This window comes from Penicillium hispanicum, assembly GCF_028827665.1.
Source record: "Penicillium hispanicum strain IBT 35686 chromosome Unknown utg000001l_segment0_segment0, whole genome shotgun sequence".
In the NCBI taxonomy this organism is placed as follows: Eukaryota; Fungi; Ascomycota; class Eurotiomycetes; order Eurotiales; family Aspergillaceae; genus Penicillium; species Penicillium hispanicum.
The window spans coordinates 1326503-1342410 of NW_026623193.1; the positions used below are offsets into that span (position 1 = coordinate 1326503).

A 15908-nucleotide genomic window follows, 5' to 3' on the forward strand; every position below is an offset into this window, starting at 1 on the left:
ACGACCACGACCACGACCATTTTGAATCCTTGAAGGAAATGCCGACCACCGACTCTGGCTATCCGATCCGGAGAAATGGCACCTGTCATGGCGCGGAAAACAGCTGCGGGATGACCTGGGCGCCTTTCTATTCCTGCTGCCCCGAGAACACCTCCTGCTCGACCAAGGACGACCCTCAGATGTGCTGCCCATCAAGCGCGGATTGTAGCAATGTGATCGAGGACAATTGCGCCGATCCCACGGCCAATCTCTACAAGTCGAATACGACCAAGTCCTCGGGATTCTTCTGCTGCGCCATGGGCTCGTGGGGGTTCGAGCTGTCGGATAATAAGGTCGGCTGCGCGCACGAGCTGTCCGAATTGAGCTCGACGATGACCCAGTTGGCCGTTTACTCGTCAGGATCAGGTATGTATCCGCCCTCTCGTGTCTGCTTCTGCTGCGACAGCCAGTTTGCTCATGAATCGGTTCTACAGCGACCTCCGCGCCGACCTCCACGGCCACCTCCAGTACAGTATCCTCGACCTCCGTTGACGCGTCTGCAACGCCCGACTCTACTGCTCCCGCGGACACCAATGCGTCAAAGTCATCTTCCTCAAATACTGGCGCGATTGCGGGCGGCGTGGTCGGTGGTGTAGCTGGGGCAGCGATTCTGCTTGCCCTTCTCTGGTACCTGTTGCGTCGCAGAACCAAGCAGCCACAGCCGCAGCCGCAGAGTGATCTACCGCGGATGCTAGAAGCAGAAACCGACTATCCCCAACATCCCACAGGCTTTTCACACCAATCCCCCTCAGAGCTGGACGGCAGTGAGGATGCAGCGGTGCATGAACTCCCAACGGGGCACCCAACCTATCGATAGGGGACTATGATCAAGAGGAATTTAATCTTGGTGGACAGACACACCCACCCTGCCGACGCCGGTGCGCGTATTTTGGTGGCGGTACACGCCTTCATGAGATCGATGTGAGGCTTGGACTCACGATGGACTATTTTGTTTCTATGATACCCGATGCATTTGTGGGCCCAGCGCTGTGACATATACATATATTTTTCGAGCCTCTAGCTACTGTCTTTGACGACATAAAATGATGTTGCCAACCTTTGAGCGACTAATGCACGGCTTCACGGCCAGAACCATGACGATCAACCCCATGTGAGAATTCATAGAAAGTCGGCACTGGGATTCATAGTGGAACCTCCGACGCATCCAATCATGCTACTCTCCCTGACTCAAGCTCAGCATCGGGGAACGCGTTGGAACGCGTCTTTCCCTCACTGCTAGACCACCGACCACATAGTATCAGGCACCATGCGGCTTGGACCGAATGGCCAGTTCGAATATAACGCTCAGTACCGTGTCCTGATCTGTCGAAAATACCGCTGGGCCATTCCGAAAAATTCAGTGCGCTACCACTCGCTCCGCCACGGCCTTTCTCTTCAGGAGCGACGGCAGTTACTGCCAGCGATTGATCAGCTCGACCTTCTGGCCCCGGAAGATATTGTTTTCCCAACCCCGGATTCCCCTCCAATCGACAGTCTTCCGGTCGTCGCTGGTCGCTGCTGTACAGCGGAGGCCGGGTGTGGATACCTCACGACCAGCCATAATCAGATGAGGCAGCACCATCGCGAGGCCCATGGACTTACCGGGCCTCCCCGACTTTATCCCTCTTTTTCTCGCCCAGCTAGTCTTCAAAACTTCTTTCGTCCCAAAGTCAAGTACTTTGAGGTTACTCCGTTGGCGACAGTGTCCAGTACAGCGTCGCGACCGGCCTTCGACGGCGAGCCTTGGGATATAAGTGATGCCAACGATGCCGGCGATACCAGCGATTCCAGCGATTCCAGTGATATAAGCCCAACGCCTTCCCCGTCGGCAGATATCCTACCCTCGATCGAAACTCCTGCCATGGCGGTGGATCTGGAGACACTGACCTATTTTCACCATTACACCACGAAGACGAGCCTGACTCTGCCCCTTCCGGGCCACGAAGACTCCGTGTCCGCCAAACACTACTGGAAGGTGGTCGTCGTCACACCTGCCCTGAAGTGTCAATGGTTGATGCGTGGCCTGCTGGCCCTCTCCGCAGGCCATTTAGCCACGCTCGCCACGGACCGGCACGAACGAGAAACCCACATCTCCAGGGCGGAAGCGCTGTTCGCAGAATTCGCTTGCGGAGTCGGCAATTCAAGAAATCTCGACTTGGACATATTATCATTCCTGAAATCCACGCAAAATACTTTAGCGGCTGCGCAGGTTGGTGCTGTCTTCGCCAGCGCCCGATGGGTTCGGTCAGGACTCCTCACCACCGAAGCAACCAATCCAGCCACCGCAGACACATCTCCAGTCGTGGGTATCATGGAATCCTTGCAGAGTCTCTGCCACCCCACAATCCCCTTTGATACGACCCTGCGCCCAGTGTGGGCGTGGAATTTCCTCGACCAACTGCTCCGCCGGAAAAGAGGAGGCCTCCACAGGAGACGCCGTATCAGTGGCGTTTGTCCCGTCGATCTCGTTCAGGATCTCCGCACTCGTTTTTATTCTCATGACGTGGATGCCCGGGCTAGTAACCCGGAAACCGCGAGCCGCGTCTCGACCATCACGTCCGCTCTTCATGATTTGATAGCTCACTGTAACAAAGCCATGGCGACCGATGATGGATCGTTGACTTGTCAGATCATGACGGCGTGGCTGGTCGTCCAACCGGCCGAGTTCAAGGATATGGTCGAGCTACGTGATACGGATGCTCTAGAAGTAGTGGCCTATTGGGCAGCGACACTGGTGAACTGGGCCGGACAGTGCAACTGATTCTTAGAGAAGTTGCATACTCAGATCCTTGCTGAGATTGGCCGATCTGTGCCGCGCGCAAGTGACGATTTCCACGACAAACTGCAGCACTTGGTTTCATCAACTTCGTGATGAATATGGGGGGTGATTACCTTTCCACCAGCAACGGAGACATGTCCCATCCATCTCGGACGCTGCGTCCAATTCCAATTGGCACAACTGCTACCCGATTGCATACAAAAGTTCTCTCCGGGGCGCTACGCGTGGTCTCTATTCAAGATCTCTTATACTTAATACGCTTACAAAAACCGCTGTATATTACCTGCATTATTTGCATAATTGCATGATCTATAATTTCTCTACTTCTGGTCTAGTGTCTGTAGTAGAAAAGTTTTCTTATCTTTGCAATTGATTAACGGCATTTTACCTCGAATTATCGTATATCGGTAGGGACGAGCCGCAAAAAAAAAGGACATTAAGGAACTCCAGGTTTGTGTGCATAGAAATGAGCTCTTAGGCCAAGCGACGCCCTGTCCGTCGGGCCTCGATCCGAGTCGCCTCCACTTTGATTTCGCGCCATGATAGGACTGCCTGAGTACACCCGGACTATATCCGGTTTGCGTATTTACAAGATCCAGTTTGCTAGACCACCTTGAAACTCGACTGCTATCAGCTAGTCATTTAGGGCCAATTCATTCAAGCCGGCCAAGGTCGCGCCGGCTCGTCAATGCTATAGGGTCGGTCGAGTGACCCAATGCTTGTATTGCACAAGCAATAAAAAACTCGATCGATGTATATTCAATTTCATCATATTCACATCGTCGCCTCGTTTGTAATCATGTAGACGGGCTGAGTGAAGCGAGCTAATCAACAACTGGAGACTTGCCCAACACTACAACGACTTGACAACAGGTATACCATACCCAGACGGGTAGAGATTGGAGGTATCCCAGTACACCTGGTAGACGCCGGAAACATTCGTCTCCTTCACCCGGAACGAGTCGGCCAGGTTCCCGCCGGCCTCCTCCCACATCAGATACGTGCCATAGAAGAGGAAGTTGTCGGACACGGCGTCGGAGGGCGTCGTATATCCGTTCCCGGTGAAGCCGACCGGGAGGACCTTGTCGGCGGTGGGGCGGATGTAGAGTAGAGTGTCGGAGTCGAGCGTGACACCGGACGTGGTGGCAGTGGTGGTTATCTTGGTGTCGTTGATCACGACTGGAGCGATGGTTAGTATTCTTGGCGTCGGTGCGTGCGGCACACTGAGGGATGGGCTGTGGTGTTATTGCAGGGCTGTGGATCATACATGTGACGTCGGTAGTAACCTTTCCATGTGTCCAGAGGGACGAGTCACCGGCATATGCGAGGCCTATGTGTCACGTTAGTCACTGACGGACTGTGTCACCAGAAAAAAGCGGCCTACCATCGGAGTAGAAGAGCTTGATATACGTAGAAGTAACATCATACGCCACCAACTCGAAAGACCCGGTGGGATTGCGCTTCTCGAGTCCTGCTTCTGACGGCAATGAAAGCGCACCAGAGGCAAGCGCCAGAGCGGAGGTGAGTAGGTTGAACTTCATGATGATGGAGAACCGGATGCGGTATACGAGTTAGTGGAATAGCGTGATGGCGACAGTATGTCCGCCACGGAGCTTTATATGCTTGCTGTTAGCTATGCCAGCCACACGACGACGGTCTGCAGAAACTCCGCAAGAAGATGACGCGGCCGCAGGAGCGTTAATGCAACAGGGACAGACTGTAAGGTGGCCGTGGATTGAGGCACCCTGATGATACATCAGGAAGTCCGGATGTTTCACGACGCCTGTTGAAGGATAGCGCGCCGGATGTGGCTTCGCGCTCCTTTGTCTTCTCGGGGTGCCCGCGAAAATATCAACCTAGCACCGAGGATCGCTCCTGGCAAGGAATTGCGGAAGTGAAAGAATGCATGATCGCGAAGTAAGCCAATCAACGGGGACTTGCCATCGAGAGTTGAACAGATTGCCATATCTCGTCACGAGGGAGCAAGATGCACGATCAACAGCCCGATTGGGTAATTCGACGATTGTAAGCCCAGTCTAAACGTATTGGGAGCGAGCAGCCCCTAGCAGATCTTGGCCCGACGGTTACGAGCCGAGCAGTGGACCAACCGCCCCAGTTCTTGGCTGAGCTGCTCCGACTGCAGGGACTGCGCAGGGTGTCACCGACAGTGACGCGGAATTGCAGGGTAGCAGGAAGCGCAATAGCCCTTTAGTAAGTGCTTACAGAGCTGCTGTTGCCCTGCTTAGTTCTGATTTCATCATCTACCGGGGCGCGCACGAGGATGTATCGCGTCGGATCCTTCCGAATTCTCGTCCGTCTATCAGTGACAGAGGCCGGCGGGGTTGTATGATGGCTAATGGGATTGTATGAGTCGTGGCTGAAAGGCTGAATATTGCTATGCTAATGTGAAGATTCCATAATGCGAATGCGCCATTCCATATATTATTATTGTAGACAGCGACACGATTGCCCCACAGAATCGCAAAGATCATTGTGCAGACTCGTCGGGAACGCTAAGCAGTTCGCGTCCATTAGTATCGCTCCAGGAGCCACAGCCGGCGCTTCTGCTCCGACATGGCCATCAGACGGGCCGATTCCGCCCGCTTCACGGTGATGTAGTTCCGGACAAGGTTGGGGCCTAGCATGGCGTGGAGAGGTTCGTCCTTCTCGAGAGCATCCAGGCTCTCTGCAAGGGTTTTAGGAAGCGGTGCCGTAATACCAAGATCAGAACGTTGAGTGGCGGTGAGAGTGGATGCGTCGACTAAACATGCCGACGGATTAGTGACGATGTTTGAGCGTTGGGATGATGCCGGCAAAGACCTTACCAGTGCATTCCTTCACAGTTAGAGGCGCGTCGGCCTCCAACCCGAGACACCCGCCCCCGAGAAGGGCCGCCACGGCAAGGTAGGGATTCGCTAGGCCGTCTAAGGACTTGAATTCCCAGTGCCCTTGATCGATCTTCCGCACGGGCGCTTCGCGGTTCTGGAAGCCCCAGGTAACCCACTCCGATCCAGCCCAGATACCCGAGCGAACGCGCTCGTAGCTTGCATTTTGGGAGAGTGTGAACGCAACAATGGACGGGTAGTGGTTTAGGATACCAGCTAGGAAGGCCTCTTCGCGAGCTGGGGGGCTGATAGAGAGATGGGTGTGCGAGGCACTACCGGCTCCGCATGGGAGAGGGCGTGGGTGTAGGGTCGCACGGAGACTATGTCGCTCTGCGACAGCGGTTACCACTTGCCGGGCGGCAAGAAGAGCGTCCACGGCAGCAAGAGGTGGTTTGGGAGGGAGAACGAATTCGAATTGACCCGGGGCAGACTCGGCGTGGAATTGCTGCAGCTGGATACCCATAGACGCCAGCGTCCGGGTGACTTCCTCCAGCAAAGGTACCATTCTCCGCGTCTCTGCGGTCATTTGCGACCATGAATGATTCCTTGTGGCAGGGTGATAATCAATTACCTCCCCTGTTTTCGCGTCTTCCGTTGGGGCGAGGAATATAACTTCAATTTCGAATCCACACAATACCTCGATCCTGTGCGCTGAGTGCAGCTTATCCACCACACTTCGGAGCGTCGTTCTTGGGCACCCATCAAGTTGTCTGCTCTCCTCCGAACGCCAGAAACTCATCACAGTTGCGCTTGCTGCAGCAGGGGCCACCATGCTGCCATTTCGGTAGAGGCTTAGAAGATCTGGCTCCAAATAGAACTGGCCGGTTGTTGAGCCCTCTGCAGTCATGGAGTCGTCTTGTAACATCCAAAACACTGCGAGAGAGATGCCTACTCGTCGCTCGTTCCTAGCAATGCGGACAAATTCCTGCACCGGGAAGATCCGTACCCTGACCGTTGCTGTGTAGTCGACCCACTGCATCCAGATATACTCGACGTTGGGATTGGCCTGCAAGAACGCGTCCAGGGGGTCGGATGTGCTGTGGGGGGTTTGTGCTTGAGAGACCAGTTGCTGAGAAGAGACGCCCAGCGTAAATTGTGGCGTGAGATCCAATTTGTAGAGGCGGTTTGAGTTGTGGAAGAGAATGTCTGCTGCTGCCGCTTTGGCCTGAGAAACGGTGAAGTCGCCATGTTTGACGTAGTCGACAAGGACCTATGTCGACACGCCGTCAGTATCACGCAAACCGAATAACATGAGAAAAATATCAGACTCACAATCTCGAGAGCCTGGCGAAATTGCTTGTTGGCCAACCAGAATGTCTCAGGATGGAAGTGACCGTCCGTGCTCCAGAGGAGTCGGCTGAAGGGCGTAATCTCCAGACTCTCGCGAAGGATGCTCTCCTGAGCCTCGCGGCTGATCATCGGGAACACCTCCCCCAAGTCTAGGTAGACATTGGGGTACACGCAGGCCAGATACCCGGCATCCCGTGTATATGGATAGGCAGAATGTAGCAGCACAATGTCCGCGTCGGGGTAGAGAGCGATCAAAGGCTGGAGATAGGCCGGGTTGGCCCTAACCAGGTTGATATCATTATCGCCCAGGCCGGTATGGAACTGCAGAGGCTTCACAACGCCCACCTTCTTCTTGAGTGTGATCAGTTTGAGCGTCTGCTGGACGAGCCAGTCGTTGAGTGGCTTATCCTCCACGCGGTACCCGGACTTCCTGGTGCCGGAGTCAAGGGTGCGGTGCAGCGAGGCTGTCAAAAGACTTTCGTCCGACGAGTGGGGATCGATGTCCAGCCCCGTGCGGTAGCAAATCACAGACTTGAACCCGACGACTTCTGGGTCGTCCATTGCCCGACCCAGGGCGTCGAGGAACTGCTGGCGAAACAGACTCCATACCGTCTGGCCTTGCGAGCGTTCGGTGCTCATTAGATCGCCGATCAGCGATGCGGCCACGGCCTCAATCCGCACAATGCGCTTCGTTGTCGAGACTGTGAATCGGTCGTGCCAGCCATACGGCTCGACATCGTCGTCGGTCAATAGATCATCCAGGAGCAGTGCGTGCGTGCCTTGCAGACTCCGTCGGATCAGGCCGTCGTAGTCTTGCTCTACCCAGCGGCTGTGCGCTGCTTTGACCTCATCCCAGTCGCCACAGGGACTGCCATAGAGCTCAGCCAGCTGGTTGGTGGCTCGCAGCAGTGGCAGGGTCGTTCGAGCATTTTCCAGCGCGCGACCGTGGGCCTCGGATGTGATGGCCTCGAGCGGGTAGCTATCGTAGTCGGATGCAACCTCGCGGTTCAGCAGATTGTGTGCATGGTTATCGATGAGCGGATGGGCTTGGACGAGATGGCGGAGGGAATCAAGGGGGTCCATGGTGGTGGAGAGGAAAAGAGAGGGAAGGGAGGGGAGGTCGACATCTAGATACTTCGACGGAGATGCCTCCGCTACGGGCGACGGGCCAGCTCCTGGCTTGGGTTCTCGCATGTAATACTACTTTTGCAGCACAATAGTCATCGTGGCTATACTCCGTTCGACCCGCCTAGGAAAAAAAGATGGAGTCCATGTGGTTGAGCGCCCCGAGTCGATCTCACTGTGCAGAGTGTGATTGGTAGGTTCTTCTATGCTGGATGAAGACTGCCGTTCTTACAATCCGCCCGTGCATCGTCAACTCTACTCGACTTGGCCAACTCCACGAGCGTCGCGACTGTCAATCCTCGACTAATCGCACTCCGTGCAGCTACGATATGGCATCGGTCAATTCGGCAAGTCGGGATGAGCCGTGAAGAAAATTCAAGTTGGGCCCCCGCACAGGTTCCATTCGCCTCAAAGTTTGCAGTATTAAAATTGGCCCTCGATCGTCAGAGTTCCCGTTTTCGTGATCAAGTATTCATTGACCGCGACGTCCTTCCCGCTCTCCTTGCCGTATCCAGACTCCTTCATGCCGCCAAACGGCGACTCGGCGGCCGATTGATTCCCTGTTGCATCGCGGTCAGCTGGATTCCATATCCTCCGGTACCCCTCGGGGCCTAGTACTCACCGGTATTCATTCCGATCATGCCGGCATCGAGGTTCTCCAGCAGACGCCACATGCGATCGATGTTCTTCGTGAACGCATAGCTGGCCAATCCCATGCTAGTAGCATTCGCCATTTGCACCGCCTCCGCCTCCGTCTCGAAGCGATACAGCGCTGCAATCGGCGCGAATGACTCCTCGTGTGAGATCTGCATCTCTTTCGTCATGCCCGACAGGATAGTCGGCTCGAAGAAGTAGCCGGAACGTCCACGGACCGGGTTGCCACCGAGTAGCACATCCGCCCCATGCTGGCGGGCGTCCTCGACCTGGGCGATGGCCTTGTCAATACCTCGCGGTGTGGTCAACGGGCCCATCGTGGTCTCCGTGGCACTGCCATGCCCGACAATTAAGCCACTGGTTCGCTCGGTGAGCAGAGCCGCGAACCGATCGTAGACACCCGCCTGGACATAAATCCGGTTGGCGGTGATGCAAGCTTGGCCGGCATGGCGCCACTTCAGTGTCATGAGCTGATCCATGGCCTGGTCAAGGTTGGCGTCGTCGAAGACAATGAACGGACAGTTACCCCCCAGTTCGAGAGTGAGCTTCTTGAGACCCTGGGCACAGTGCGATGCAATCAGCTTGCCGACCCGCGTCGACCCCGTGAACGTCACCTTCTTGACGAGCGGATGCTTGCACAAGGCCTCGCTCAGCGGTGGCGTGTTTTCCAGGTCGGTGGTCAGCACGTTGAATACACCGGCTGGGATACCCGCTCGCATTGCCAGTTCGGCCAGAACAAGCGCCGAGATGGGCGTCTCGGGGCTAGGCTTCACCACCACCGTACACCCAGCGGCCATCGCGGCGCCGACTTTACGCAGCACCATGGCCACGGGGAAGTTCCACGGCACCAGCGCAGCGGCCACACCGATGGGCTGCTTGATCGTAAACAGCCGGCGGTTGGGCGCTGCAGGCAGCGACACCGTGCCGTGAATACGCTCCGCTTCGCCGGCAAACCACCACAGAAATCCCAGGGAGTAGTCCAGTTCCCCGTAGGCCTCGGCCAATGGTTTCCCGGTCTCGTGAGTCACGATCTGAGCCAGATCGTCTCTGGCTTCGGTCGTCAGATCGTGCCATTTTAGTAGCCACTTAGCGCGCTGCCGCGGGTTGACCTTGCGGAAGTGCTCAAAGGCCTCGTGCGCCGTTTCCACGGCGGTTGAGACGTCATCGACTGTATTCACGGGGCAGCTGGCCCACGCCTGGTCGGTGCCGGGATCTGCATAGCGTGTAACAAGTTAGTGATACCGCATAGCGATGGGGTATCCCCAGTGGATGTCCATCAACTGTACCAAGGACTTCGAATCGCCCTCCGTGCTTGGCTTGGGTCCATTTGTTACCGATAAACGCGTCGAAATGCAACAGCGTGGGATCGGCTAGCTATTATAGAGCGCGTCAGTCGCGGTTGGCCTTGCAGGGTTTCCGGGGGTGTAGGACTGCGGACGTCTAGCCCCCAGCGCCCTACTGAAAATGAAGAGAACAGGCCAATCATACCGTGAATGGAAGTGTGTACTGCTGTGGCATGATGTGTACGAAGCATCTGAGGCCGTGAAGGGAAGAAAGAAAAGGGCGGCAGCGCGTATTTATGAGGTTCACTTGTCCGAGGGGAAACCGCGCGCCGAGGCCGAAGCCCCTCTCGGATCGACGCTTCATACTGCTGGCAAATCGCCAACTTCACTGCTCTATCATGGAATCGAGTCAACACAGCTCATGACCCTGCCTTGAAAGTTGTGGGGATGATATACATTATGCAAGTCACTCGCTATTTACACCAAACTGTCCATACTCGCATGCCTCCCCTCGCGCGACGGCGTCACCTCGCCAGTAGTATATCGCACCGTAACATCAGTTGTCTTCACAATACCCGCCACACCATCCTCACTGCCACTCGAAACACTAGGGCTGTCACCACCACGCTTGTACTTGCGCATGTCGAATCGGTCGCTGGATGCCCCGATGTCTACGCGGTTTCCGCCACCCCGGGGATCGGCCATCTCGTATCCATCGTCGGCGTTCGATCCAATCTGCGACGCCTTGTGACTCGCGAATATGCGGGATCCGGGGAATCGGCCGCGCGAGCCGCTCGTACTAACACCGTAGCGGGACATCCCGCTGCCGCTCGATGCGCCCAGCAGTTCGGGGAGGTACTTGGTTGCGATGATTTTCATTGAGGGGCCGCAGGCGGTGATGACGGCGACGCTGACTTCGATGTCCGAGCTGCAAAAGCTGATGGAGTAGGTACTGTCTGGGTTGGTGGAGGTGGTGAGGAAGGCCTGGGCGAGGATGATGATGCGCCACACGCCAATGGCCGTGGCACTATTGAAAAGCGAGTTGTCAGAAAAGCATGTCCGAGAGAGAACAGATCATCTTGGAAGGGAGTTGCTGCTTACATTCCACCCAGGCAGAGGATGCAACACACTGCAATCTTCCGACGCAGGGGCATCTGCAGATTCCAGGTGATGATGATGGGTATCGACAGCACTAGTATATCAGTGAAGAGGTTGAGAGCCGCAGTCGATACGTAGAATCCACCCTGGTCAATACATTTGCCCCCTGAGATTGAGAGGTCATACGCATATGCTACCGGGGTGCATTGGAAGATGACGACGAATATGACGGCGATGAAAAGGCCAACCACGATGGCGATAGATGTCCAGATGAGGGTGTTCACGACGCGTGATTGAGACTCCAGTCGGCGCAGGAAGACCAAGATCGATAACTTCACCACCGTCAATGCCGGATTGTAAAGGAGCTGGTTGGCATAGTTCCACTACCGAGCGAAGTTGTATTAGTCTCGAGTGTTCGAGCTTGTCAGGCATAATTACGGATGGACACTCACAATTAAACCCTTCTTCACATCATAGTCCTTTGGAATATCCCAATAGTGGAGTCCAACATAATTAGCTTTAACATCTGTATAAGCGAGTCAGCAAGCCAGGAACGGTCCACGGATTGTTCGGGGCCATTTGAAATAGCCTGGCAAGATGATACTCACAGTACCAGGAGGTGACGGATTGCCCAATGCATAGAATCTATATCAATTCGAGTCAGTACACACTGCCTCGACTGGTCCGATAATCCCGCTTTTGTTTTCATACATATCCAACAACGATCAGATAATCATCTAGCAAAGAAACCACGATTAGCGATCATGTCGATCCGCCGGGGAGAAGATCCATTCTTACCAGGCGTGAGCGCAGATCGTGATAACCGACGACTCCAAAGCCGCAAGATCACCGCAATGCCGCCGAGAATGGCGAACGCGACGATGATCCCCAGCGCGGTATTCTGGCGGCCGTTATCAACAACCATGATGCATGCCAACCCCCCCGAAACGCAGACAAGAGTGGAGAGAATGGAGATGTGGGAGGTGCCGGCGATCCCAGGTCATTATCAATTAAATCGGCGACAGCGCCACCCAGCTGCCCATAATTTAGAATGTGCCTTTAGACTTTCTCTACGGAAGGAACTCCAGCGCCCCAGTGGTAGGCACCCTCTGGCAGACCGTTCCTCCGATTCGGAAGCCCAGTTCCTGATTCCCATGGGACCTGAGTCAATGGTGGATGGGGTCCAGGCTCCACCGCTGATATCAAGTTGCAGACGGCGATTTTTGGATCTCAAAATATCGTCCCGGGTTGATGAACACTGTACTCCCAGATTTTGTGGAACGTGGGAGATTTTCATACAGAGATATGAACCTGGCGAGAATTTGGGATCGGATGCATGATTTCCCTTGGGCTCAGAGTGCATAGATTCAAGTTGGTTGAAAAAGCCTTTGCCGAAAATTCAGGGTTGTCTTCCGTAGGACGCCCTGCGTCGCGTGGGGCTTCTTGCTCCTTCTACCTGGCTGGTTTTGGCCAGAGAGCGCATTGGAAAATTCTTCGGTCATTGGCAATAAGCATTAGCCGGATCGAGAAGCTGCATTCTGAAACATCGGCTCGGCCGAATTCCACAGGTCCGGATATGGTAAGAGCCCGGTGTGAACCGTGAGCAGCGATGATCTCTCGTCCAATCATGACAATGTACCGAGCTCCAGGCGAAGGTTCACGATTGGAAAATTTCGGATCTTGACCGCACACATCCAGAACCGACCAAGGGTCAGCTGGCGGTAGCCGGGCTGGTGGGTTCGATGATTCCCAATTTTTAATCAAACACCTCGAGTGTCATTTCAAGAAATTTTAAGCCATTGCTCCGATGGCATGCAGTTCTGAATACAATGCACGCAAGTGTCGGAGTGTTGCAAAGTCCGGGGTGGATCTAATCTGGGAACATTGGAAACTTCCAAGTGGAGCTTGCGAAGCTTCATATAGTTGAGAATGAGATGAACAGCACTTCAGATGTGCCGAAGCTATGCTTCGTATTGTTGTACGAACACCGTTTTCAGGTCGGGTTCCGCGGTGCTAGAACCGCATCCTCTCTGGAGAAAGTAGACGAGAGCTGGGAATTAGAGCCGGGGCCCACTGGAATAATCTAATCGTTCCTTCGTGGAAGCACGCGGGCTTTTATGGACCGCTTGACGACAGCCACGGCCAGATTCCGAAGGTTGAAGCTCGATCGGGCGTCGCAGGTAGAGATGGTGGCGCACTTGTTCATCTCGACGAAGATAGCGTGCCAATAGCGCCATGAGTTTCCATGGCGCAGTGTGGGTAGTCTCGGCGACCGAGTCGGCGCAGATACCACGTCCGGATTGGTAGAAAGCGTGGCAGTGGAGCGCATCCAGGGCTCGCGAGGAACATTCCGACGATGCAGGATGATTATTCCGTGGTGGAGCGCGGTGGTAGTTCTTGGAGACGGAGATAGCAGTCGATTGTGATAGCCCGGCGGAGAAGAATCGACGCGACTTGTCAACCTCGTGGCAGAAGCTTGACTCTTCGGCTCTTCGGGTCTGTGGTTCCTCTCGCCTTTTTAAAGGGACTTTCTCGCTCTCTTCCGGCAACCTGCGCGCCGATCTTTAAGTTCTACACTTCCCACGCTCCTTTCTTTTCCTTTCTCGTCATTCTTTCCATCTGTCACAATGGCGCCTCGTCCGCTCATTGTGGCTGCCCTCGGTGCCCTTCTTCTGGCCGCTCCAGGCCAGGCGACGACAGCCGCAGAGAAGGTCTCAGCTGCCTCTCAGGCGGGTGCGCCCTGGTTTGAGAGCGAAACGATTCAGTTGACCGAGCAGTCGCTCTCGCACCTTCACCGCAATCAGTCTACCCTGTTTGCCTTTGGCAACAGCACCGATGCTCGTCTGAACACTCGGTCGACTGGCGAGTGCAAGGTCTTCCCCGGTGACTTCTGGTGGCCTTTGCCCATTGTCTGGGATCTCTTCGATGTCCTCCTGGGCGGTGCTCTCATCAAGACCGTGCCTTTGGCCTCATCATGCTACTCCTCGTGGCCCGAGTACAACAGCAAGCAGTGCGCGACAATTACTTCGGACTGGACCGACTCTTCCCTCCAGTGAGTTCGTCCGATACAGCAATGCAACCTGTCTATCTAGTAGAGCCCCGCTGACCATGCTCCCTAGTGCTGCCGATCCTGCCTCGGTGATGTGGCCCTTGTTTGAGGGTCGCTCCTGTCTGCCCACCACCAATGCGTCTGCATCCTGCACTGTCGGTGGCTACAGCAGCTACGCCGTCAATGTCAGCAACGTGGCGCAGATCCAGTTAGCAGTCAACTTTGCCCGCAATGCTGGTCTCCGCTTGGTGGTGAAGAACACTGGCCACGACTTCAATGGCAAGTCGACCGGTGCCGGTGCTCTGGGTATCTGGACCCACAATCTGAAGGATATTGATTACATTGAGAACTACGAGGGGCCCAGCTACCAGGGTCCCGCTGTCAAGATGGGTGCTGGTGTGCAAGCCTTTGAGATCTATGAAAAGGCCAAGGAACTTGGTTTCACTGCTATCGGTGGAGAGGGCAAGGTATGTGGATCATGTCATTCTATTCGTACTACGCATACTGATTGCACTGATAGACTGTCGGTGTTGCTGGTGGCTACGTTCTTGGCGGTGGCCACTCGCCCATGTCCAGCATCTACGGCCTTGCCGCTGATCAGGTCCTCGCTCTGGAGGTCGTCCTTGCTGATGGTAGCTTTGTCACTGTGACTGAGGAGAGCAACCCCGACCTGTTTTGGGCCATCCGCGGTGGAGGTGGTAATACATTCGGTGTTGTCACTTCCGTTATTTCGCGTGTCTATCCTAAGATTGGCGTGACCCTCTCGACCTTCAGCTTCGCCACCAGCACCGAGGTCTCCGTCGAGACCTTCTGGAAAGGTGTCCGTGCCTACTTTGACCGGTTCCCTACCAACGCCGATGCCGGCACCTACGCTTACTTCTGGGTCATGTCGACTGGCACCGACTCGTTCGAGTTCCTGATGAATCCCTTCTTTGCTGTCAACCACACCCTGGCTGAGTACAATGCCCTCGTGCAGCCATGGTACGACGAGCTGAAGGCCCTCGGTATCCCGTTCACCCCCAACTCCACCTACTATGAGAACTTCTACGATGGCTGGGATGCCGGCTTCCCGCTGGAGACCGTTGCCTCGTCTGTCATGATGACCGGCTCGCGTCTATTCCCCCGCGCAAACTGGGCGAACGAGACGATTCGCAACGAGACTTTCGCCGCCCTGCGCTCGACCGTCACCGCCGGCTACCCCCTTCTTGCCTTCAACCTGAAGGCTGAGCTGCCCGAGGGTTACGCCGACAACTCTGCCAACCCGGCATTCCGCGATACTCTTCTGCACGCCATCACCTCCACCAGCTGGAGCAGCAACGCTACCAACGCCGAGATCAAGTCCAACATGGAGGACTTTACCTACAACGTCCTGGGCAAGTGGCGTGCCACCTGCCCTGAGGCTGGTGCCTATATGTCCGAGTCCGATATTCTGGAGCCCAACTTCCAGCAGGCTTTCTACGGCTCCAACTATGCCCGTCTGTACCAGCTGAAGCAGCTCTACGATCCCACCTTCCTCTTCTATGCCCCCACCGGCGTTGGCAGTGAAGAGTGGAAGGTCCAGAGCCTTGACGGTCTCCCTGATCAGAATGGCCGTCTGTGCCGGGTTTAGTCTGCGCGCGATGCCCTTCTGTCCATTCCTTGGAGGAAACCTCGCTTGGAAGTATATAGTAGTATTCTAGACATGTATAGTGCTCTCGCTGTCTATA

At 55.3% G+C, this 15908-nt stretch overlaps 6 protein-coding genes across 6 annotated transcripts; 3 read left to right on the forward strand and 3 right to left on the reverse strand.

Moving 5' to 3' along the window:
• Window positions 1-38: 38 nt before the first annotated feature.
• On the forward strand, window positions 39-856 carry N7459_000544 (uncharacterized protein; the record flags this gene model as incomplete). Its single annotated transcript, XM_056939729.1, has 2 exons — window positions 39-405; window positions 474-856. The coding sequence occupies 2 exons, from the start codon at window positions 39-41 to the stop codon at window positions 854-856; spliced, it is 750 nt and encodes a 249-aa protein (XP_056804009.1).
• A 450-nt stretch (window positions 857-1306) lies between these two features.
• On the forward strand, window positions 1307-2800 carry N7459_000545 (uncharacterized protein; the record flags this gene model as incomplete). Its single annotated transcript, XM_056939730.1, has 1 exon — window positions 1307-2800. The coding sequence occupies one exon, from the start codon at window positions 1307-1309 to the stop codon at window positions 2798-2800; it is 1494 nt and encodes a 497-aa protein (XP_056804010.1).
• Window positions 2801-3671: 871 nt separating this feature from the next.
• Window positions 3672-4359, reverse strand: N7459_000546 (uncharacterized protein; the record flags this gene model as incomplete). Its single annotated transcript, XM_056939731.1, has 3 exons — window positions 3672-3997; window positions 4086-4148; window positions 4203-4359. The coding sequence occupies 3 exons, from the start codon at window positions 4357-4359 to the stop codon at window positions 3672-3674; spliced, it is 546 nt and encodes a 181-aa protein (XP_056804011.1).
• Window positions 4360-5349: 990 nt separating this feature from the next.
• On the reverse strand, window positions 5350-8187 carry fluG (uncharacterized protein; the record flags this gene model as incomplete). The annotated part of the gene is made up of 3 exons (XM_056939732.1): window positions 5350-5579; window positions 5644-6913; window positions 6976-8187. 3 exons carry the CDS (start codon window positions 8185-8187, stop codon window positions 5350-5352), a joined length of 2712 nt encoding a protein of 903 aa, XP_056804012.1.
• A 354-nt stretch (window positions 8188-8541) lies between these two features.
• On the reverse strand, window positions 8542-12078 carry N7459_000548 (NAD-dependent succinate-semialdehyde dehydrogenase; the record flags this gene model as incomplete). The annotated part of the gene is made up of 7 exons (XM_056939733.1): window positions 8542-8678; window positions 8741-9985; window positions 10059-10142; window positions 10553-11082; window positions 11157-11536; window positions 11606-11679; window positions 11952-12078. The coding sequence occupies 7 exons, from the start codon at window positions 12076-12078 to the stop codon at window positions 8542-8544; spliced, it is 2577 nt and encodes an 858-aa protein (XP_056804013.1).
• Window positions 12079-13780: 1702 nt separating this feature from the next.
• N7459_000549 (FAD-dependent oxidoreductase) lies at window positions 13781-15811 on the forward strand (the record flags this gene model as incomplete). The annotated part of the gene is made up of 3 exons (XM_056939734.1): window positions 13781-14205; window positions 14246-14669; window positions 14723-15811. 3 exons carry the CDS (start codon window positions 13781-13783, stop codon window positions 15809-15811), a joined length of 1938 nt encoding a protein of 645 aa, XP_056804014.1.
• Between the last annotated feature and the right edge of the window lie 97 nt (window positions 15812-15908).